Source organism: Phoca vitulina, unplaced genomic scaffold (assembly GCF_004348235.1).
Source record: "Phoca vitulina isolate PV1807 unplaced genomic scaffold, GSC_HSeal_1.0 scaffold1, whole genome shotgun sequence".
In the NCBI taxonomy this organism is placed as follows: domain Eukaryota; kingdom Metazoa; phylum Chordata; class Mammalia; order Carnivora; family Phocidae; genus Phoca; species Phoca vitulina.
In genome coordinates this window covers 105,160,335-105,185,826 of record NW_022589704.1, presented here as the reverse complement: position 1 = coordinate 105,185,826, position 25,492 = coordinate 105,160,335, and the positions used below count along the sequence as shown (strand labels likewise).

General features: G+C 41.0%; 1 protein-coding gene across 2 annotated transcripts in view; it reads right to left on the bottom strand.

Moving 5' to 3' along the window:
- Positions 1-25,492, bottom strand: part of CNTNAP5 (contactin associated protein family member 5) — a 792,175-nt gene that overhangs the window by 252,780 nt on the left and 513,903 nt on the right. For both annotated transcript variants that reach the window (XM_032412450.1, XM_032412460.1), the window contains exon 12: positions 21,643-21,762. In XM_032412450.1, the coding sequence (XP_032268341.1) occupies positions 21,643-21,762 (120 nt within the window). The remainder of the gene's footprint in view (positions 1-21,642; positions 21,763-25,492) is intronic.

Sequence of the window (25,492 nt, the reverse complement as noted above, 5' to 3'; positions counted from 1 at the left end):
AAAAAAAAAAAAAAAGAAAGAAAGAGAAAGTTAAAAAAAATTAACTTTGAGAGACTAAAGAATCATGGTAAAAAAGCTATGAATTCTATGTGCAGTATTCCCCTCACACTGGAGTTCTGCCATTCTCATTGACTGGTAAACTTGGTCTTGGTTGGCTGTTCTTGCTGTTCTTCTGGGGGAGGGGCCTGCCACAGTGGTTCTCAGATGTCTTTGACAGAGGTGTAATTGCCCTGCCCTTGCCGGGTCCAGGCTAAGTAATCTGCTCAGGTTTGTTCTTGGTAGCTTTTGTTCCCTGCAAGCTTTTCCTACAGCGTTGGAGGACGAGAGTGAAAATGGCGTTCTCCCAATCTCCGCCCCAGAGGAGCTGAGAACTTGGGGCCCCACTCCTCAGTGAGCCCCCAGAGAAAAGCAGTCAATCACTCCCCTCTCCCCAGTCTCTGGCCGCACTCAGTGCTCACCCGGCCTGTGACCGAGCATTTCTATCTCTGGCAGAGGACCCCGTTTAGAGTCTCCAATCCCAGCAGATCCCTGCGGTGCCCTCCTGTGCTGCTCTTCCCAGGGGAGGAAGGGGAGTCTCCCCTGATCTGCCACTTGTTGGGTCCCTGCTGGAAGAGCAGTGGCCCGACTGTGCTGTGGATCACAGTTTATAGCAACCCCAAGCTGAGAGCCCACTCTTCGGGTCCGTCTGGGCAGCCGGCTTTCCCACTCTGATACCTGGGAGCTCTGCCACACTCAGGCACCCCCAGTCTTTCTGTGACCCCGAGTGTCCTGAGACCACACTGTCCCAGCTAGTGTTCCACCCCCCGCTTAGCCACTGGAGCGATGTCCCTCAGTGGAGCACACTTCCAAAATTTCCTATTTTGTGCTCCACTGCTCTATCACTTGCCAGTAGCAGCTGACGGAGGCCCCCTTCCCCCGCCATCTATCTTCCCGAATATCGCCTCAGACTCACTTCTCTGCACATCCTACCTTCCAGAAAGTGGTCGCTTTTCTGTTCAGAGAGTTGCTGCTATTCTTTTCTTCGATCTCCTGTTGAGTTCGTAGGTGTTCAGAATGGTTTGATCCCTATCCAGCTGAATTCCTGGGACCAGCCGAAATTTAGGTCTCTTACTCCTCTGCTATCTTTCTCCTCCCCCCTCTATTTTTTATGGCAGTACTCTACTGTTTCAATTACTAGAACTTTGAGGAAATAGGGCGATGTTGTTTAAGGATGCCCAATGTACTGGCATGAGTGTGAATGAGCTCATGGCCCAGACCCTCACCAGTTATTTGCCACCATTTTACATAAAGGAGTTACAGACCATGGGGCATCAGGAGCATATATGATAAAATTCTAAAGCATCATTTCACAGACGTAACAATGTATTTTATGGAGACTAGCAAAGAATTTCTCAGACTACCTTGTGAATTTAGGTTTGAAGTCTATCTTCCCATTAAAGCTACGAGCTCTCCCAGAATATGAAGTATATCATTCATTCTTATGTTCAAATATGTGCCCAGTTAGTGCTGTGCCACCCACAGGGATACCTCTCCAGAAGGATAATGCACTGCCTAACTCTCTATAATCTTGCCATTGTTTCGGGGAAGATTGTGTACAGAAGAATGAAAAATGTCTCAGGCTATTATAAGTATTCTTGAGATTAAAAGTAAGTGAGGCTAGGAGTGCCTGGTTGGCTCAGTATATTGGGCATCTGCTTTTGCCTCAGGTCATGATCCCGGAGTCCCAGGGATCAAGCCCCACTTTGGGCTCCCTGCTCAGCGGAGAGCCTGCTTTTCCCTCTGCTCCTCACCCCGCTCATGTGCACTCTCTCTCTCTCTCCCTCAAAGAAATAAATAAAATTTAAAAAATAAATAAATAAGTGAGGTTGCCCAGGGATCTGGTGGGGGCAGGGTTGGGAGTAGATGTTACAGGAGCTTGCCCAGCAGAGACTGCAATGTTTTCCTTGAGAATGGACAGGTCTACAGAAGTCTTTCATCCTGAGACCACCAGAGCATAGGCTGCCATCGAGCACTTTCTAGGACTTCAGGAAATCATTGTCAAGTGACGAGATTAGTTAATCACCACCATTTGTTTTCTTCCAGGTTCTTTCTTCTAGCATTTCCAAAGCAGCTCTTCTATGTGTGTGTAGTGATCCAAATGTAAAAGACGTTTCAAGTTATAACACACACACACACACACACACACACACACACACACATTCAATATGATCACCAACAGTATCAACAACAAGAGAAAAGAAAAAGAGGTTGCACAAAGTGCCAGCACGGTAGTAATGATAGGATGCTCTAAAACATTCTGTATCTTCATCTCTGTTGTGAAATTTTTTCCAGTCTTCACCCCAGAAAGACCTCTATGAACCCTCATCCTGGGTTTTCTCCATGACCTGCTGGTTCCTCTTGCTCTCATTTCAGAAGCTGTAAACTGTTTACATACAGAGCCACAATTTAATTTTCTTTCATGTTTTTTTCCTCTCATTTTATCTGATTGCTATTATTATAATGATGATCATTATTATTAATAATAATAGCAGTAATTATAGATGATGTAAGCTGTTCTATCTGTTACCATGGAAATCACCACTCAGAAGAAAGAACAAACAAAAGGAAAGTTAAAAAAGGAGAGAGAGACAAGAAATAATGCTGATTAATAAGACCTCATTCTACACACATATCTGTCTCTTTGTAGGGCCAAAAAAATGTGCAATTTTTCTATCACAATGCTTCGGAGGAAGGAAAGTCTACAGATTGTCAATACCCTGCTTAATTGAACTTAAATCACTGTGGGGAGCTGCTTATAGTCCTTTGAAAAGTGTGCCAATTCACTTATGCTCCTATTGTAATAAAGCAAGTCTATATTAAGGTCCCTGGGGTCACTTCTGGTACAGTTATCTATGTTGACAAAGTGAATTTTCTGTGCCAAGGGTAAAGACAGCCTAAATAATCCTCAAACCACTGCCTGTACCACTCATTTGCCATTTACACATGTACAGCCTAGTGACATCTCTTGTCATTTTGCATTGATAGTTATTTAATTTTTCATATGTTTGTACCTTATCTCTCCATTTAAATCACAGGCAATGACTGCTGAGTAAATATCAGCTTGGCAAGGGCTTTTCTGGTTAATGGAGGCAGATGCAAGGGAGAAAAGCGAGGGCACTGGGATTGGCAGTCTCGGTCAACACTACCAGCTCAGATTCCTGAACACTTGCAGAGACACTTCACCTCCTCAAGCCTCAGTCTTCTCATCTGTTAGCTGGATATAACCCACTGTGCAGTGATGATGTGATAACGAAATAAAACACACAGCGGGGAGCTAGCTGAGCACAGAGCTTGGGTACCAAACAGAAAATCAAAGTCCACTGCTATCAACCCTCCTGATGAAGCCACTTGGGGAGCATCTGAAAGGATCATTTCATTATCAGAAACAGTTATGGGAACCTGTGCTGAGGGTGTCAATGCTATGTTCTCTTCAACCTACAAAAAGAAGAGGGGCAATTGGTGTAAAGAAATTTCCAACTCTTTAAAAAGCTTCAAATTCCCTCAGGAGCTGTTTTCCTTCCCAGGTGGATCCATCAGCTGCCTGTGCAAGAATCCATCCATGCCACACTAAAACCACTGCAGACACGGCTGCTTTCAGTGTCTGGCCTTGTGCTGCTGGGGGGAGCACATTACCGGTTTATGGCCCCTGTTTGGGCCCCCGCTCACCATGCATTAGCTGGAACACAGACACCACAGCGCAGGGGGCATTGGAGAGTGGGGCCGGCTCCTGGCCATTACCGCTCCTCCAACTGCCTGCGCAGGCCACACTTTATGACTTCCAGACAACATACTTGACTGTGATTTATTCTCCTACTTCACTGGAGTCTTTACTTTTTATGTACCTTTTTGGGGGGTTATTTTTCTCTTGCCTTGCTTTAAAATAGGTGGTATGATCACAGAGACCTGGGAAATCTGTTTTATGGTCGGGGAGTGGAGCGCTGTTCACCTGACTCCACACACATTGTGTCATACTTGATGATTTGTTATTCACTGGCTTAGTCAAGAAAAATGTATTAAATGTCTGGAGTGTGCAGAACATTATTTTAGGGACTGGGAAGTTAGGATGAAGGGTACAAGGGTACAAGGGTACGAGGTCCAGAATGCCTGGACCCTGAGCTCAAGGCTTTCACAGGTGGTTCTGGGAGAGAAGTTCACATGGAAGATAAGAGCCTGGCAGTGTGGGGCATAGGGGCAGGTGTGGACAAACCAGGTGTGCCCACCTTCTGGGCAAGGGAGAGAAGAAAGGGGCCTCCACACCAAAATCACCTGATGGGAAGAGGGCTATGGGGCTGGTGGACAGGTTTGGTGGTTGTTAGAAGTATTTATGAAGTCTTTAGTAGGAGTACCTTTGTAGCAGGTACTGTTTTGGTTCATTGTGAGGAAAAAGCTGGCCCTCACAAAGATCTAAATCCAGTCCTATGTCTAGTACTTACTAGCTGAGTGATGCTGAACATGCTCTTCAACCTCTCTGAACCTCCCTTTCTCAAAATACAAGCAAGAAGTGATCTCTACCTCACAATTCACCATGTGGATTCAATGAGATAAACATTGAGACAAGATAGCCCAGGATCTGGGACACAAGTACAGAATGATCAGTTTCCATCCCTTTGTTAAGAAGAGCTAAAGTAGCCAAGATTGAATTCAGGAGTCTGGAAGGATGAGAGCTGACTGCAAAGGTCTTCCCATAATCCTGAGAAGGGCTATCCAAGGGCACAAAGGAAGACTTTAGTAAATCTCAGACTGTCTAGTACTAGATTTCAAGGATCTTATAATCTGGTGCTATAGGTGATTGACAAAAAGTAACTCAAAGAGGAGCATGAAATTATTCATCTTTCTTTCAGCAGAAATCTCTACTCTGGAGCTCATCACAGTATGAATGATATTGCCAAAGCACCAGTGTCTTCTCCAGTGGGAAGCCTCTTCTAACTCCACCAGCATCCTGTTTTGGTCTTGCTCAAGAACCATAATAACAACTTTTTTATTCAAATCTCCCTGCTAAACTGTAAGCTCTACAAGGCAAAAGGCGATCTTGTAAATCTTTGTATGCTGAACACTTGACCTGGAGTGGACATTTACTTACCATGGAACTAAACATCCAACGGACTGCCAGGATTTCACTGACTCTAGTGACAGCTCCTGAAATCAGCAGGAAAGTGATATAGGATCGGAAAGTATGTTTAGATATGTACTTGAAATTCTGCTCTGTAGCCCAGAATATCTATTGCAAGAGGAGCATATTGAAGAAAAAACTCAGGGGCACCTGGGTGGCTCAATCGGTTGAGCGTCCAACTCTTGGTTTTGGCTGAGGTCATGATCTTGCCATCATGAGACCAAACCCTGCATCAGGCTCCACACTCAGTGGGGAGTCTAATTGGAATTCTCTCTCTCCCTCTACTTCTCCCTCTGCCCTTCCCCTCCCATGCTCACTCTCTCTTTCTCTCTCTCTCGCTCAAATAAATAAATATATCTAAAAGAAAGAAAAGGAATTCAAATAGCCATCAAAATGTTTCTGAATGAATAAAGCATAGTTAATTGGCAGAGTGAAATACTATGCACTCATAATAAAGACCACACAAGACCTTTCCAAATTGATTTATAATGTGTTCCAGGAAGTACTGTTAAATGACAAGATCAAGGCATCAAGGTACAAAAGACTATGCTACATTTTGTGCAGGAATAAAGAAGCAATTAAAACACACACAGGAATGATAAACCAATATAAATGATGAGCTAGAGAATATGGGTAAGAAGAGGGTGAATGCAATACAGAGAGTAAGACATCTTTGGTCAGCCATCTTATATATAATATAAAAGTATATATTATGTAAATATATAAATAGAAGTATATATAAAATATATATATTTAGTTTTTATAACATGCAAATATTTTGCAAAGTCATTAATTAAATATATAATTAAACGAAAAGGATAAAAAGAGACTAACCCTAAAATTGAATAATTTTCTAAAGATTTATTTATTTTAGAGAATGAGAGAGAGAGCCTGCATGAGTCGGGGGAGAGGCAGAAGGAGAGAATCCCAAGAAGACTCCCCACTGAGTGCAGAGCTGGCCTGATGCAGGGCTTGATCTCAGGATCATGACCTGAGTCAAAACCAAGAGTTGGATGTTTAGCCAACTGAGCCACCCAAGCACCCCTTAAAATTGAATATTAAGCAACAAACAAAAAGCCTAACTTTATATTAAATAGATAAAAGAATCACCAGTAAGAAAATATAAATTCAAGTAACTTTTTAATTAAGTATTCTGTCTAGCCATACACCCTTGGTAGAATATATTCTAAGAACTAAAATTAAAATTCAGTAAATGTTACACTTTACTCTGTTATTGGTAGTGATATGGCTGATGTGACTCTGAAACTATTTTGTGTATATTGTCAGGTAGAACAAATGAGTAAATATATTGGTATTGTTGAGACAAGTTCTTACTGTGAGAGAAGAGAGATATATATGGAAGTGAGAATGATGAGGGAAATCTAACAGTGCTCCATTTGCATTAGAGATAACCATAAGAAATCATAATTTAAGCACAGGTGTGCACACAGTTTCACACACACACACACACACACACACACATTTTCAAGTTCTGTCCACTGAAATGGACTAGAAGTAATAAGCAAACCTAACACCTAGATCCTAATTTCCAAATACCATTTGCTACAAAAATGTGTCTTTTGCTTCTTTGGGAAACAGCAGAGTCTGGGTCTAAGCAAGGCAAGTTCAAGGTAACATCTGGTGCTAGAAAACAAGGAAGTACTCCAAGATTAATGGAGACAGGTAAGAAAGACATAGGAGCAGAATTAGTGGGACCAGGACTAGCTATATTTGGGGCAATTTGGACATCAAAAAACATAATGATAATAGTAACATTTTAAAATGAAATAATTTGAGTCTAGAGCAACACAAGAGAGGTTAGGCAGGGCAAGGAATAAAAAGCTTTTCTGAAAAAAAACAAAAAAAGGAAAGCTCTTCTATAGAGAAGAATGCAAAATCACAGCAGAAAATACAGAAGGAATTATAGGATTAGTAAAATAACATTTTACAAATTCCAGTGTAATAGCGTATGGGTCAGGGTCATTTCTGAACTGGGAGAAAATGAACGGGAACTGGATATTCACTCAGTGTCTGCATATAACCCCACAGATAACCCACTGATCATAAATCACCTTTACAATGCAGAGATCTGACAGAAGTGTTTTAGCCAGTGATGGGGCTGAACCTCCCCAGTGTGCCTCCTGGTGGCGTACACTGGAGAGGTCAAACATCACCCATGAGGTTTTCTACCAAAGTATTCCAACAATAAAGAAATTATCAGAAAAAATCCAAAAAAATATGGCACATTTTGCTTAACAAGTCGCTGGTACTCTTCAAAAAAGTTAATGACGAAAACTATACAAAAGAGATGGGTTGGGGGAAAGGGTTTTCCAGTTAAAACAAGCTAAAAGGATATGACCATCAAATCCAACAGCTGGACACTCCTTGAATCCTGAATAGACATACAAAAACAAATGCTGCTATAAAAGACAATGTAGGGACAAGACAGACTATATATTGGAGAGTTCTGATTGAATTCATGTTTATGTTCTTATGCATGGTTTTGGTATCGTGGTTATGTAGGATAATATCTTTGTTCTTAAAGATATGAGCAGAAAGTCTTTAGGTTTAAATTATCAATATGTCTACAACTTACTTTCAAAAAGTTCAGGAAAAAGAAAATAAGCATTTTATACCAGGAAGAAGGGAAGTGGGGGACGGGGGAGAGAGAGGGAGAAAGACAGAGATAAGGGTGGTACAAATGTGCAAATGTGGCAAAATTTTAACGTTTGGGGAAGCTAGGTGAAAGGTGTATGGGTGCTCATGTTAGTGTTCTTTCAACTTTTCTGTAAGTTTGAATATTTTAGAATAAAAACTTAAGTAGAAAAAGATAATGCTTTGCACAGTACTTCTCTTGTAGTAAGTGCTTGAAGCAATTCTACTATGCTCCGACAAATTCATGTGCATGTGCCCTATACCAACACACACATGGCTAAGGACTAATTAGCCAAATAATTATCAAATAGCAAAAATTAGTTTCGAATTCAACCATTCACACATGGTAACACATTCATTTTCAAGTGCATATTTATTAATACTATTGAATTAATTTTCAGGAGTGCTTTCATTATATCAGGTGTTGTGCACTCGTAAAAGTTATTAGTTATTTGCATTACTTCGTTCCCAGAAACCAGAGTCAAGATTTCAGGGGCTATGGTGGTAAAAAATAAGTAATAATAACTATCATGTATTAGGTATGTAATGCCAGGCATTTTTTTCTTATAGGTTGCATCAATTATCTCATATAAGCCTCATAACCACCTTAAAAATAAGTTCTATTACTCATTACAGAAGAGGAAACCAAGAAACAGGGAAGCTGAGTAACTCAACAACATCACCTGAATTGACAAAACTAAGAAGCACCAGTGCTTGGATTCAAACCAAGCCCAAACTCTTAATGACCATGCTACATTTGGTACATGGTTGTCTATTACACGAATTGAAGGAGGGACCATGAGAATTGTGACAGGCAAAGAAGAGAAAGGGATGAGAACTTGGTCTAAAGAAGTTGGTGAGGGAATGATATTCCAGAATAGGACCAGGAACAAGGCTTGAGGGCTGGACAGAATACTGAGCTGGCACTGTTAAATCCACAGGGAAATTGTCTCAATGGACAATCTAACCAGTCAATGTCTCTTACCAACTTCTCCTTGCAAATACATATAACATACTCAAACACTTGCATACTGAGGACACAGGGCTGATGGGTGCTCCCTTGACTTGAGTAATAGGAAAAAAGCTCCTAGAGAATGGCTCCCCTGATTCCCCTACTTCACAGAGAATGGAATCACAAGCTGCTAGCACATCTTGCCTCTTTTATTTTTTGGAATGTCTAGACTGACTTCAATTCATCATCTCTCCCTAGAATCCTGGGTTCAGAGGAAAAGTGAACAAGAGCAAGCAAGATTTCTGGGAAGCATGCTTACTCCTACTTGTTATTTCACTCTTCCAGACAAGACAATTGTCCACCCCGATGGTATCACTGCATCAGAATCATGGGTGAGCCAGGAGCCCTCAAACAAGACCAAGGGTCCTTTGACATCTGCTCATTGCATCCCCACATCCATGACTTTGCTGAGCTCAACAGGATTAATTTTTCCCTCTCTTTTTCCCTCTCTGCCCAGCCTTGGAACAACTATCTTTCAAGGTCAAACTTAAGTCCTACGTCTCCCACAAAGCCTTTCTTGATCACTCCTGTCTCTGAATTCCTTCAGAATCTAGGTCTTTCTATGATGATGGCATTTGCTGATGATGGCTTCTATTTCAGAAGCTCTTTGAGAATGCCACATATTGGATTGAGTGTATTAAGCACATTATTTATTTAATTTTATTTTATCTAAACATCAGCACATTGATGTAAGAGTAACTGATCATCCCTATTATACAGATGAGGACATTGAGTCACTTAGAAGTTAATGTGCCTGGGATTCCATGGCTGTCAAATCTACAAGGTAATTGCATGACCTTAAATAGAATGACTTAGATAAAAGTGCTTTAAGAGCCAGAAGTTAAATATGAGATCCTTGGGCATAGAGGTTAGTGGTTTATAGTAGCTTGTATAGCACTGAGCACAAGGCAGTATCAATAAATACTGTTTGATCGGATTGTGCTCTGATCTCCACAGCACTAAAGGGAGGGTTTTGCCAGGTCTCTGCAATAAAAAATGTGCTGCGAAAGGTTCACCAGGAAAGCATCAGGATAGGCTCTGTGTTCAGGTCTTAAGAAGAACTGTTTTTTTAGTCACTGACCAGGCCCCTCTTGGAAGTGGGAGATGAATAAGGACAGGCAGTTGTTAAGAGTTAAGCACTATGCTAACCACCTTATGGAGATATTTCCCAAAGTCTGATATCTTCAGGTGCTTATTAAAAATGCTATTTCTGATCACTGTCCTAAACCTACTGAATAACCATTGTTGGGGATATCCTAGAAAATATAATTTTAAACATTTATCCCAGGTCATTCTTTGGGGAAATAAAAATTAAGAACCTTTGTTTTATATAATTCTCATCTAATATTTGGAAAACTTTGAAGGGTGGGTATGATGATTCCCATTTACAGATGAAGAAAGTGATAATCAGGGAGGTGAAATAGATATTATAGAGATCTCATTCCATCAAGGTCACTTCCTTGGGGAAATTTCCACTGTGATATTGACCGATGGGTGAGGGCAGAACAGGCCAGGGGAATCCGGAGGAAGGGTCTGTTTGGACACATGGGTCTTTCTTTGCCTGTGTCACTTGTCCTAGGGACCCAGGGATAGGAATCGCAGACCTAGCTCCAACTTCTGGCCAACATATATCAACTTGTAAGACCCAAGACAAGTGATTCAGCCTCTCAAGATTTCAGTGTCCTGCTCTATAAAATGGAAAGAATGGTACATTCTCCACATGATTGCCAAGAAAACTGAATGATACTCTAAATGTATAGTGCCTAGTGTGGTGCCTCATATCAGTAGATGCTCAGTTAAATGTTTGCTGTTTCAACTACAAAACCCAGCTCAGAGGGCAGCTTTTCAAAGACATCTTCTCTGACCACCATCCCCAGTGTCCTTGGGCCCCTTGATTCAACCACTGCCTTCCTTGTAATATTTCTGAACCATCTATGGCTTCTATTTTATTTTTTGCACCATGTCTAAATAATCTGTTTTCAGTATCTGTCTCTCTCTTCCAACCATGAGTTCCTTGAGGACAAGGACAGACATTCATTTTGTAAACTTGTCACCTAACTCAGTCGGTTCTCAAAAGTTTATGTGAATGGCTTAATTTCTTTTTTTTTATTTTTATTTATTTATTTGAGAGAGAGAGAGAGAGCACAAGAGGGGGGAGCGGGAGAGGGAGAAGCAGACTCCCTGCTGAGCAGGGAGCCCGATGCGGGACTCGATCCCGGGACTCCAGGATCATGACCTGAGCCGAAGGCAGTCGCTTAACCAACTGAGCCACCCAGGCGCCCGAGAATGGCTTAATTTCTGAATGACCAACTGAATAACTGACTGACTGACTGACTCAAAGAATGAATGAATAATGTATAAGTAACAGCGCACATGAAAAATAAATGCAGAAGTAAATACATGAGAGAATTAATGAGTAAATAAATGAGGGATGAATAAAGAAATTCAAGAAATCAGTGAGTGCATTACTAAAGTGTGTGTGTGTGTGTGTGTGTGTGTGTGTGTGTGTGTGTGAATGAGTGAATAAGCAAATAAATGAATGAAAAGCACATTGCAGTCACCTCCTATCTTTTGTCCTGAGCCTTCTGTTCTCACCCATGTGGTTGGAGTCAACTGGCCGTGCAAAATGGGTCTGTGAAAGGAATTTCTCTAAGTGCCTGTTAAAATTCTTGGCAATTCAAAGGTGACAATGCTTTAATTTCAGGGTAATGCTACAGCTTTATGACTTAGTAGTTTTATTTAATGGCCCAATTTAGCGGGAGATTATGCTGTCTGCCACTAGCCCAGAGAGACCACTTTAATGCTCATGCATTCGACACAAGCAGATCTGCTCCCTAGCTTCGCATAAGAGACCAGCCTTCTGGAAGCACTATGAGGTCACCACGCCTTGGCTGATAGCATAAGATATCAAATAGGGAGAGAGATACTTCAAAAAAGTTTCCTTCCTCTGAGCTGTTGAATTGCCATTCTTCTTCAGCCTAAAACAGTCCTCTGGAAAACACTTAATTTATAGAAAGCAAATTGTGCCTCTGAAATATAAGCAACAATACCAGTATTATTCCAACTGATTAAACGGCTAGTGAGCCACAGCGCATATGTCACCCATGAGTGAGTCTCAAGCAGGAAACGGTGCTTGTGCTACCTAGGGACGGGGACACAGCTTGTGGGCTCCTCCCCAGGATGAGCTGAGCCTGCTGCCCAGAGACACAGTGGACATGTTTCCCAGGGAAGGGGAAAGAAGAGAAGGAGAAAGACCTATGGTTCCTACAGTACCTGCTCTGTGTCAGTCACTCTCTGACATTCTTTAAATGTTAGCTCATTTAATTGTGTACATACCAATCACAAAAAGCTGTTATCATCACCCTTCATATACACAGAGAGGAACTGAGATACAAAGATTGAGGGCCTTGCCCATGGTCCCAGGACAATAATTATAATAGATATTAATTATAATAATTTGAAGGATGTAATAAGCACCAGGAATTGTTCTAAGACTTTTAATTAATGCAAATGAACTCACTTACCCTCACAACCATGCCCTTCAAAATTGTAAGCCATGATTAAGGAGTTTGGAATTTGCACAGGTAAAAGAAGGGCATGGGGGAAGGCACGGTTAGACCCATGTTTTCAAAAGATCCCTCTAGCTGTTGTATGAAATATGAATCAGAGGGGGTAAGGCTGAGGACTGGGTGTTGTTTTCTTTTTTTTTTTTTTTTCCCACAAGGATAGGGGATTATAAACTCTGTGGACTTGGGGGACCATATCTTAATCATTTCTATGTTCTTAGTGCCTCATCATTGCCTGGTCCAAGCAGACAAGCGATGCATACTGATTTAAAGTAAGAGAGGAAAGAATGCTTCCTGGCCCTTAGGATCCTCTGGTAAGACACAGAACACACCAGACAAAGGAACGGCTTTAGGTTCTGATAGCTATAATTGGAATCCTGTTTCTGTAACTTATTAGCCTCATTAACATATCTGCAAAGTAAAAATAACTCCAGGTACTTCACAGTGATACGTCTTGAACTAACCCAGTACCCGGCGATATCCGACACAACTGTATGCCGTCCATAATCAAATAACAAGTTTTTGGCAAACGTACTTTTGAAACGATGGCCATCTAACTTATGATGAAAGACAAGGTTTCAATTGTTCTTGTAGAAGACGTTGGCAGGGATGTTAAGGGATGTTCTTCCTTCTTGTGCCGTGTATGTCTGCGTGTGTGCGTGCATGCGTGTGTGTGTGAAGTGCAATGTTTGGGCTAGAAGCCAATGGGGGATTCCAATAGGAAGTAAAAGGGCAGAACTTTACTACAGATGTGCAAGACAGCAGCAACTGAATTCTACTTCTCCTTGTTGTGAAATACAGCTGCCGAAAATTAATAACGTTCTAATAAACTCAGGGAGAGATAAATGTGCTATAAGTTGGTTCCATGCAATGTCATGGGTAACTCTTGTTTCCTATACACCGACAGACCCTTGTGCAGCCCATACACAAACTGTCAACTCGCAGACATTGCTCTAACTTTAACAGCAAGGCTGTTAGGCCTAACTGAATGGACACGTTTCTTTCTGTCAATAGTCTGGATGATAATCTATTACCTGCAATCACACAGCACAATTATGTGCAGGAATATTAGAGAAACTTCAATTGCAGCTTCTCTACCTACTCCATTATGCATGCTTTGATGAATTTTAATGAAAACAGAGCCTGCTGCCAAAGAAAGGAGAAACAGAGCATCATAATAATGAGAGTGATAAGATATGGAGACTTGTAAGGTGGTTTGCAAATGGATTATGAGCTGTTTGAGAATGAAAAACAAGTTTTGCTTTAGAGATTTGATAAAACATTCTTTGTAAACTCCTTGCAATGCCTGATGATTGCTGTACAGGTCTAGATACAAGAAATTGGCATTGTATCCATCAAGAGAGAAAATAAATGCATTTTTGTTAGTGGTTCTAAACAATTTTACATATCAATATGCAATTCTACTGTACAGAGGAAAAACAGCGTATGGCTGGGAAACATCTTTTAACATGTTGACAAGATGCCCTGTTAATATTAAAAATGGCAAAATGGAAACTGCGTAAAATGAGCTTAAATGTCAAGTTCTAAGGAAAATGTTGTCAGAATGCCCCACATTTCTAATTCTGCTTTATCAATACTAGAGGCTTCCCTTCACAAATTCTCCCTCCAGGCTCCTAGAACCTCAGAAATCTCACGGCACCTGCAGGAGGAGCACAGACTCTATTGCTGGCAAAAGGAGACAGCTATCTTTTACAGCTAGGATGATCATACAGATATCATCTATACTAGGGCAGCAGTGAGAGAGAATGAGGGCATGATTAATAATCACACCAGGGTGTTTGGTTACCCAATTTCATGACCATTTGCTTTTTGCGGCTGGGAAGTTTGCATATATATTCTAATCCTCACATTAATCTCAAAGGCAGCCATTTTTAACATCTTTATTTCACTGATAAGGAAACCAAGATCCAGAAATGCTAAATGACTTGTCCAAGGTCACACAGCCGGAATGTGCCAGCACTAGAATCTGAATTCCAATGTGAATCCAAAACATGTGCTATTCCCACTGGTCATTCCTGTGTTTGAAGAAAAGAACAGATTTGAGGAAGACCATCGATGAGAAGTCTTAGAGGCTATGGGGAAAATGTGGGTACTTGCACTCTTGGATTTGTAGATGACGTTGCATGTGGTAGAAATGATTCAAACCCAGTTAAATCAGACATTGGGAGGCAGTATCCACAGTACCAAACTGCTATTGATTTAATGGGACAGGACCTTAATCTAAGATAAATTAGCAAGATTAGGAAGAAAAAAGGGGAAAGGTAGAAATTAATCTTCAATTTGGCTGGGATTTCTCAGAGTTCCATTTACCCTGAACTCATTGGAGCATGCATAAAGCAGATTCAGGATTCATCACACTCTGTCCCTCATTTTCCATCAAGGAGTTCAAAGATCCATGGGAACTCACAAGTAAACACTACTAGTTACAATGTAGTATGATTGATGTCATGCTGGAAATATACTGAAATGAGAGGAGAGCCAGAGTAGGAGCACTAAACTATTCCCAGTTGTCTAGAGAAAAAGAGCCAACAGGATGTGACTATAAATATCTACCCATATCTATATCTATCTAAGTCTATCATCTCTCTATCAATCAATCTATTGATCAATTGTAAGGAATTGGGTCACAAGATCATGAAGGCTTTGTAAATCCAATGTCTCCAGGGTAAACCAGAAAGCAGGAGACCCAGAAAGAGTTGCAGTTGGAGTCTAAAGGCCATCTGCTGGCAGAATTTCTTTTTGCTTGTTAGAGGTCAGTCTCTTTTCTACCAAGGCCTTGAACTTATCAGATGAGGCCCATCCATGTTTTGGAGGGTAATCTGCTTTACTCACAGTTCACTGATTTAAAATGTTAATCTCATCTAAAACAAACACCCTCACTGAAATATTAATGATAATTTTTGACCAAATATCTGGGTACCATGGTCCAGCCAAGCTGAAACATAAAATTAACCACTGCACTGAGCGAAGCAGGAAACACCTGAGAAGACTCATTCTTCTACCTTTCAACCCCAACTTCCTGCACAGATTTCTCAGGTTTTTACTAATTTCAACTACTTTCTGTGCCCTGGTCTTTCTCCATTCCTATCTTCTCCTTTATATTGATCCCAGTGCCTGGAACTTCCTTACTTCCTTATGGCATCTAACCCACTCTGCAAGCTCACCTTACATGAATTTTCTTCCAGTAACCTAATTCTGAGTCCTCTTGGATTTCTTGTTGTCTTGAATGCACTCCTCCCTACTTGCCCAATTGGATTGACATAGCCAAGGATGCCTACAAACTTCTCATCATTGGCTAAAATTATCCACATCCAGGACAGGAGATTTTTACAACCAGGTAGTGGCATGGGGCCCAGGTGTCCCTTTTACCAAAACATTATATTTTAATACGCCATAGTTTCCCTTAGTCGTCTCTGCGTCCCTCAATTATTCACCATCTGAGTGACTTACCAACTTGTAATTTGTTAGTTCTCTTTGTCTTTCGTTCAATTTGTGTTTCTCACATTCATCTTTTTAAAAAAAAAAATTATTTATTTATTTGAGAGAGAGAGATAGAGTGGGGGGAGGGTCAGAGGGAGAGGGAGAGAGAATATCAAGCAGACCCCACTCTAAGCTCAGAGCCCATTATGGAGCTCGATCCCATGACTCTGTGATCATGACCTGAGCTGAAATCAAGAGTCAGATATTCAACCAACTAAGGCACTAAAGCACCCCTCTTGCATTCATCTTAATCTCACTCCCATTCAACCTGCAAAGGGAGTACTTTCTTCTTCAAGTTAGAATCTATTGAACAAATCCATGCTTCATATATTTGCATGCTTTGTAGATTTCACTGATAGCTCCTGCCTCACTACCATCATTGATCCTTGATGAATTCTAATCATTTGTTTCCCCAGACTTCTTTGCACAGTTCTTTAAACAAGCTAACCGATATTTTCCTTTTGCCCCTCACCAATGCACTCTCCATCTGTCTACTGCCTCCTCTGTGCCCAGGAAGGCTGATGAAAAACATTACATCAACACTTGTTCTTGCCTTCTGAAATCTAGCTGGGTTTGCTCAGTGGAGACATAGGGAAGAGACTGGAAAGAACAAGGAGAGATGGAGCATTCCCCAAGCTCCTAGTTAGCTATTCCCACACAGGAGAGCATAGTTCTCTCAAGGCACAGCTTCTCCACACGCTGCCCTCTTTCCCACTCTGGCAACACTCCCTCCCTTCACCTTTATGGGCCTGATGGTGGGAAAAACCCCTCTGTTACTAGCTCTGCTCTTCCCCTTCCCATAATTTCCTTTTGTAGGCTCACACTTTTGTAAACAGTCCCTAATTTGAGCAAGCCCTTTGAGTGTCCCACTGTCCTGAAGATAACAGTGCTAAAGTCCTTGAATGATATGAGGATGGCATCTTCTGGCTGGTGCTCAGAAAGTGGTTCATCTTTCATTCAGGGACAGTCAACTAATCTGCATGCTCAACAACTGTCTATCATAAAACATTCCTTCTTTTCCCTGGAATTGACTTAGTAGATTTCTTTGCTGGGAAACTATAGTTCATATTATGGACCTTCAACAGCTTTTGCTTGCCCCTACTCAGGTAAATGTGATCCTTTTCTACTCATTCAGTTTGATGAATTTCTCAGTGTTCTAAAGTCACAACTCATCTTGGTGAGTTTGGTGGCCCTCACAAATATGCAGGTTCAGGGGACGCGGGAATGCTGTTCCTGACATTCATTTGTTCTTCCTGGAAATGCCCTGCTTTGCCTTCTTCTGGATAGCTCCTACTCCCCACCCAGATCTTAGAAACATGCATTATCTGCCTACCCAAAATACCTTCCACTGTACAGGAGGCTCAGTTAGGGGTCCCTCCAGGGGGCTCCCAGAACACTATACATACCCTGTCATGACCCTCATATTATAATTGCTGTTGTGTCTTCTCCATGATTAACCTGTGAAGGAGACTGAAATGATACCATTATGGGTAGAATTCTGTCCAAAAAATACACAGAAGTACTAACCCTTGACACCTGTGAGCATGACTTTTGTTGGCGATAGGTTCCTTGCAAATGTAATCAACTTGAGATGAGATCATACTCCATTAGGGTGGATCCTAATCCAATATGACTGATATCCTTATAAGAAGAGAAGAAACAGACGCATGACAGGAGAAGGCTACATGGAAGCAGGATGACAATCTGGGGACGCAGTCACTGAAGCGCTGCTGCTAAGGCCTAGGAATGCCCAAAGGTTAGGCAAGCCAGCAGAAGCCAGAGAGGCAAGGGAGGATTCCCCCCTATAGGGTTCAGAGGTAGTGTGGCCCTGCAGCACCTTGATTTTGGACAGAATTCCAGCCTCCAGAACAGTGAGGCATACACTTCTGGGTATTTTTAAGCCACTCAATTGGTTGTAGCAGCCTGGAGAAACTGATGCAGACACTATTTTGTATCTGTTGCAGTCTTCACAGTGCCTGAAATGTGCAAACTTATATTGAGCTGAACGGAATTATAAATCTTATATAGAGATGTTAGAAGTAGGCCAACTGTGCATTCCTGCAGAAACTTATCTTCTTCTTTTTTTTTTTTTTTTTTAAGATTTTATTTATTTATTTGACAGAGAGATAGAGAGCACAAGTAGGCAGAGCTGCAGGCAGAGGGAGAAGGAGAAGCAGGCTCCCCACTGAGCAGGGAGCCCGATGAGGGGCTCGATCCCAGGACCCCAGGATCATGACCTGAGCCGAAGGCAGACGCTTAACCGACTGAGCCACCCAGGTGCCCCAGAAACTTTTTATCCTCTTCATCCATAATTTCACTCAACACTCCACAGTGGGCCTTCCCTCTCTCCTACCCGCTAGTGCCCTGGTGAACCGACTTAGAACACAGGCACACTGTCAAAATGTATAGAGGTTCAGATTCAGTCCACTTTATAAATAAGCCTAATCACCCCCCTTAGGTTACTCCCATAAATTGGCATACTGTCCCCATGCAGAGATCATGCTGCCTTCCAGTGAATGGGGCCATTGCTTTGTGAGCGTTTGGGAAGCTCATCTCCCCAAGATTACCCTCTGCTAGGTGAGATGCACAGACATAAATCTCCTGGGAGGGGTAAGGTGCCATCTGCAGTATAGGAATGGGAAGCTAATGTCCACCCAGGGCACATTGTGAAGAGAGATGCAGTTGTGATTAGAATTTACTGTTTTCCAATCTAAAACCTGTCCTTCACCCTTACGACATCTATTTGCAAGTATCTGTAGATTTCTTAGGAGAAACATCCCCTGTTCTGTCGAACCTCAAATGATCTCTCAGGGAATTCTAAATGAGGAAGGCCTGTGAGACCACCTGGCCCCACATCCTTATTTTAGGATCCCAGATCTTATTTATGTGCAGCTAGGCCAGGGACACTCAGCTGACTGGTGCAAGGTGCAGACAGAGAACCCAGGTCCCCTGCCTTCCAGTGCCATTTACACTCTCTGTGTGATTACCCCAATAATGCAGCTGAAAAGAGCAGAGAAGAGCAACTTTGTGTTTTCAGAAAAGGGGGTAAACACGGAACGAGTCTCCCTCCCACCCCACCCCACACTGTTCTGTTCCCTCTGTTCTGTTTGTCCATTCTCTCTCTCCCTCCTCCTTCCCTCTCTTCCCTGGGCCACTTCATTACACTTTCACTGGTGTCAAAAGTCATCCATACTTAAGAACATTTAACAATTATAAATAGAAAAACATGTGTTTGATTATCATTATATTGATGTATTAAAATGTGTGTCAGTTAAATATGAGAATTATAGAATTTATCCTGTACTGAGGTTTGCTTTTATTTTTACAGTTCTTTTAGAAAAACAAAACAAAAAGAAGGAAAACCTATGTTTTGCAACTGCACATAACCAAAACAGCATATGTAAAAGAAATGCCCAGTCACACATAATTAAACCTATGAACTCCAGGACAACTCCGAGGTCCCGATTCCTTCAGTATTACATCAGCAAAATAGCAACCTTTAAATACAAGTAAGCATTCCTCTTTAGCCATTCCCGGACAAAATATCATACATTAGCCCCAAGAGAAGTCTTTCCAAAGAGGCAGGGAACATCATGTAAATGAGACCTATGAATCAATTATACCCTCCGTGTCACTGTGCTTACATAATTTTGAAGAGTTTAATAATTTTAAGCCATATTTAATGTAGATATTTTAATCTCAAAGTATATTTTAATGATATAAGGGCAAGTCTATGCTTATCTATTAAATTCATGATTTTAAAATATATATTTAAAAATATGTACATAGAAGAAACACACATATGCATTCACAGAAAAAAGAAATCCCAAGGAAATCCTAACAATAAAATAACAATGGCAATCTGTGGATTGTGGTTTAAAGGTGACTTTAACAATTTCTTCAGACCTTGCTTTTTTCGTTAATTTTTCTATAATTAATATTGACTTATTTTATAACAAAAGTAAAATCCGTTTAAAGCAAAACATAAGCAATACAAAGTATCCAGTTAATGCTTGAGTGATATAAATTATTACTGCACCAGAAGGTTTTGTTTGCTTCCTGAGTCTTGACTATTAGCCCCAGTATTTATTACCTCGAGCAAGTCATGAAATTCTCATATTCTCTTTCCTTCTATGTAAGAGATAAAAATATCTATCTCAGGTTTTTATTGTGAGGAGTGCAAGAAATGGTATTTGTAAACTCTCAGTTCAGCTCCCAAAGTGGGTAGGAGACAAGCAATCACACCTGATCTCTCATCAGCAGGCATTGGTCCCCTTGCCCTTATTCTGCAGCCAAATCACTTCCTCTGTTTTTTGGTAAAGGGTAAACCAGGGACAGTTTGCATTGTAATCACTTAGGGGACTCAGTAAAACGGCATTTACTGAAATCAATTTCTTAAGCTAGAAAGTCTGAATTTTTAACAAGAATCACTGGAGCTCCATGTGTTAATCACATTTTGAAAATAATCAAGATCCACGGAGAAAACTAGTTCTTCACCTATAGGTTAACGCTATAGGTTACCATAACATAGAAAAGAAAACAGTGTCACAATTTCTAATTGTGTTATAGGGAAGCTGAGAAGCAGCCAGCATATATGCAGTTTGGAGAGATGAAGTTTTAAGGAAATGCAATGAAATGCATCTAATTCTGTGTAACTAACATCTTCTGCAGAAGAAGTGTGGTTGGTTGTATCCGGTTGAACAAATGGGTAAGTGCCCATAATCACCAGTTTTGCAATGGTTTGCTTGCATTTCTACTTGTGAGAGTACATGGCATTTTTCCTGATATTATTGCCTCACAAATGAGAGTGGCTGTGTCTTATTTTTCTGCATATCCTCAGTGCCCAGGCCAGCCTGTGGCTACAGAAAGAGCTCGGTGAATGTGCTTGCCTTGTTGCAGGGAAGCCTGAAACCTGAGTACTCAATGAGCCCTAATACCCTCCTACTTTTCTGCTTTATTACAAGATTCTGTTGTCATTTCCAAAGGCCAGAGCTTGAAACAAACACACACAAGTGTGTGTGTCAATTAATGACACTCACAATGGAGAGGGTACTTGCATCGCTGTATTTTTAAGGAACTATTACATCAGGTTTTGGCTTTGAGGAATTATTTTTCAGAATAACTTAGTGATCGTATATTGTTTTTAAATCTGTGCAATAATTAATTCTTACTATGACTTTCTGCACTTAGAAAGGAGTGGCCAGGAAAATGCAAATAGCTCAGTTTTCTTATTAAGCATCTATTGGATAAGTAGCCTGGCCAATTCCTCCAATACTCATGATTGTGTCTCATCTTCAACTCCGGGAGGAAGGAACTACTTTTCCATTTCACTGATGAACAACTGAAGCTCAGAAAACATATGGGATTCACACCTTCCCCGGGGCCAGACATGAATCACACTTTCCCACTTCCTGAGTCAGGGTTCCCTATTGATTTTGAGTTTTGTTTTTTGTTTGTTTAGTTGTTTTTCTTTTCTTTCTGCTTTTGAGTTTTAAGAGAGAAAATGTCCTGGCCAAGCTCTAAAGAAAATGCTTCAGAGTTAATTCTTGGTTCAGCGGAATGTGATCAAGACCATTAAGTCTTCCTCTCTAATGAAGATAACCCAGCTGCCAATTTCTATTATTTACTTAAATAACATCCCCCCTACACAGAAGTTGGTTCTTTAAATTTTTTTTACACATATCCCCTTCCAGTGGTCTTCTTTTGCTGTGTACCATCACATAGCTAGGTTAAGAGTGAGTAGGGATTCTGATCCTTACCTGTGATGTTGCAATACACTTGGAGGGGTCCCAGTGGCCCGCTGCCATCAGAGTCAATGTAGAAGAAACCAGCTGTGTTCCCTTGGTGCCTGTACACCTCGCAGGATTGCTCGTAGAGGGCTAGAAAGACACAAGACAGCAGAGATGAAGGTTTGCTTGGTTTTGCATGTCACTTTAGAGAGATCAGTAACTCCTACTAATACTACTTTCATTGTTGATTCCTTCTAGAGCCTTGATTTCCCACTTCCCCCACCCAGGTCTTAGCAATCCAGTGTCCTAATACTTGATGGAGTTGCACCCCCATTCATCCTGGCATCCATTCTTCTGAACCACTGAGTTTACTTCCCCCAAAAAATCTCCCCTCCCCTCAATTGTGGCCCTTCTCTGTGCTGATGTATGAGCCCCTATTCTGTGCCCACACAGTGTACTGAGCTAGGATCATCATATACTGTTCTGTCCCAACAGTGGTCCCAGAAGCTGTAAGAGCAGCGGCCCTGTGCTGTGTGATACTGTGTTCCAGCACCTGGCACAATGCCACATTCAGAGCAGTTCAAAAATGTTTGATTAATGAATGAAAAACTGAATGAATATATATGGTCATGAATTTTTTATTAATAAAATAAAATGACATTATCTTATTTCTGTACATCCAGAGCTCAGTACGGTACCTAAAACAGAGCAGACGTCCAATCAAGTTGAGTCCATTTTGACTTAACAACATTCATTGAATTCCTAATATGTGTCAATAGCGTGGTTGCCACCTGACAACAGACCATGAATGAGGCAATCAGTATGTGCCATAGAAAGCTCACAGCCTGGCTGTGGCCACAAATTTGGTTATGTGCACAGAGAGAGGGGCAGACACGGGTGCCTTGAAATAGGGTACTTTGACCAATATGCAGATATGAGAAATTTGTAAGTCTCATTACAGTAACATGAATGAATTCAGTGGCGTGTAAAGGAGGCATCTGCTGTCTCATGCATGAGAATGTAGAATGTCATCTGATGTTTTAGACAAAATGCTATAGCTCAGAGGAGCAGGTACATATCCTATTATGTCATCCTCCCATGCTTAAAACACTTCAGTGGCTCTCAACAGCTTTAAAGATATAGCACCAGCTCCTCACCTTAGCCAACATGCCCCTGTGACTAATGCCTCATCCCAGAAATATGAAGCTGCACTTTGTCATGATCAAGTGTGAAGGGTGCCTCAGATAATTCATTACCAATAAAGTTCTAAGGCTTGAGAGGGTTTGACTTTTTATAAATTAGAGTGAATTCAAGGTTATCCTTGTACTCCTATAATTCTCTCTTGCAGTCATGCACACTTTCGGAACCAGAGGTAAATGGGGGAGTCATAGTTTGCATCATATATACAGAGCATAACATATAGCTTATTTCTGTTTGCTCAAACCTAACACACCTGGGTGTGTGCCATACATATGAAAGTCAGCTCTTATGTGTATTATCCCTCCCACCACCCTACACTTCCAAGATGGCAACAGTGTGAAAGGAGGCCCTGCTTTCACATGCAGGGTAAACACCACACAGGCAACAAATGTGAGAGTTACACAGTGGTTAAGAACATGAGCCCTGGAATCAAATTGGGTGGTTTTGCATCACAAGGCTACTGCTTACACTGACTTATGGGAACTGGAAGAAGCCACTTCTCCTGTTGTAGGCAACCCCTAAGATATCTTATCCACATCCTTGCATTCAAATTTTGTTCCTGAATTAATGCCCTCCTTTTGAGTGCAGGCTGGACTGATGGATGTGCCTCTAACAGATTATGGTAGAGGTGATAGATAGCATTTCCAAGACTAGATTTTAAAAAGATCGTGGCCTCCCTCTTGGGTGCTCCTGGATCACTCGCTGTCAAAGAAGCCAACTGCTCTGTCCAGAGGCTGCCCTGGAAGAGGTCCACATGAGTGAGCTTGGAGGCTTCTGGGCACGCCATGTGAGTGAGCCCTGAAGCAGACTGCCACGGTCAAACACCAAAATGACTGTAGTTCGGGTTGACATCTTAATTGCAGCTCCATGAGAGATTGAGACAGAACCACCCATCTAAGTTGTTCAAGGACCCAGGGAAACTATGAGGTAATAATATCTGTTGTTTCCAGATGCCAAGTTTTGCTATAAGTCATTAGGCGGCAATAGATAGGTAATAAACTCTGAAAGAATTAATATTTTCATGGGGCTATAAGAAACAGCTTACCTCATACAACTAGTAAGGATTCAAAAATATACTCACAAGATAATCACAATGATCCTTATGAAAAACCAACAGGTCCCACCACCCTTCTGCAAAGAAGATGACTTTTAGTTCTTAGTTCATTCTTTTGGTATTGACTATTTGTATTTCTTTTTTTTTTAAAGAAAGAGAATTTTTTTTTTTTTTTAAAGATTTTATTTATTTATTTTGGCAGAGAGAGAGAGACAGCGAGAGAGGGAACACAAGCAGGGGGGAATGGAAGAGGGAGAAGCAGGCTTCCTGCTGAGCAGAGAGCCCGATGTGGGGCTCGATCCCAGGACCCTGGGATCATGACCTGAGCCGAAGGCAGACGCTTAACGAATGAGCCACCCAGGCGCCCCTTGACTATTTGTATTTCTGAATAGCATGTCCAAACTGCAACTTCTTGGTTTATTTTCATTTATACAGTTTTTTATTCACTTACTAACATAAAGATAAGAATTTGGCTTTTTCTTTACCCCCACATCCAAAGAATTTTCTATCCCCCATACCTCCAATATAGTTGTATTGTAATTTTAGTTAGATCAATGGATACCGTTTACAGCGATGTGACAACATACATGCCACTCACAAATAGCAAATCTTATAATGTGATTAATTTTCCTTTTCTCAAACAAATGTAGTTTTTCTCGAAATTAATAACTGCCTTATTCTCCTGTTTGCCTAGTTGTCTATATATTGGTAACAAATAATTCACTAACAAATCTCTAAAATGCCTCCCAAAATAGTCATGTAACAACTAATATAAATGGATGTCTGAGGGGAGAGAGAGAGAAAGAATGGGGGAGAGGGTATAGAGATGAAAGCTAGAACTTTCTGGATATTTATATTTTAAATTTTGGAAAAAAACAAATATTTTAAATAATTTAAAAAATCAAATATAATAAAAAAGAGCGATTCCTAAACATTGAAAGGAAATTAAAACAAATTAACTAAAAATTATTTCAAATGATACTGACATTCAGTAGTTTCTTTTTAACTCTTTATTATAGAATGTTTGAAATTCATGTAAAGAATGCAGAGTAATAAAATGAACCTGATTTTATCATATTATTATATTTGGCTAATCTTGCTTCATCTATATTCTCAGTGTATCAGTTATCCATTGCCAAATAACAAACTACTCCAAAACTGACTTAAAACAACAATCATTCCAAGATTCTACAGGTCTTGGCTAATCTGGGCAGTTTCTGGTAAGGCTCAGAATGTCTTGTGAAGCCTGCCCATTCATCTGCACTTAGCTGCTAGGTCAGTGGGGCTTGCTGGGGTGCATTGGTTCTCCCCGTGTGGCCTCTCATACTCTCACAAGCAAATTCCCATTGGTAAAGTCTCCAAGATCAACAAGATGGTGAGCAATTGTCAGGCCTCTGATTGCATGTTTGCTGATGCAACTTTGACCAAAGCAAATCACTTAGTAAACCAAAATCCATATAGAGCATTGCAAGGGCCTAAAAGGAAATGGAGTGATAGAGGTGGACTGTATCATGTTTGACTTCATGGAACAGGATCACATAGCCTTGTAATGGGAGTATAAAAAAAGCCCTTTTATTTTACTAAGGCGTTAATATTTGGGGACTGATTACTACCTTAGTTAGCCTA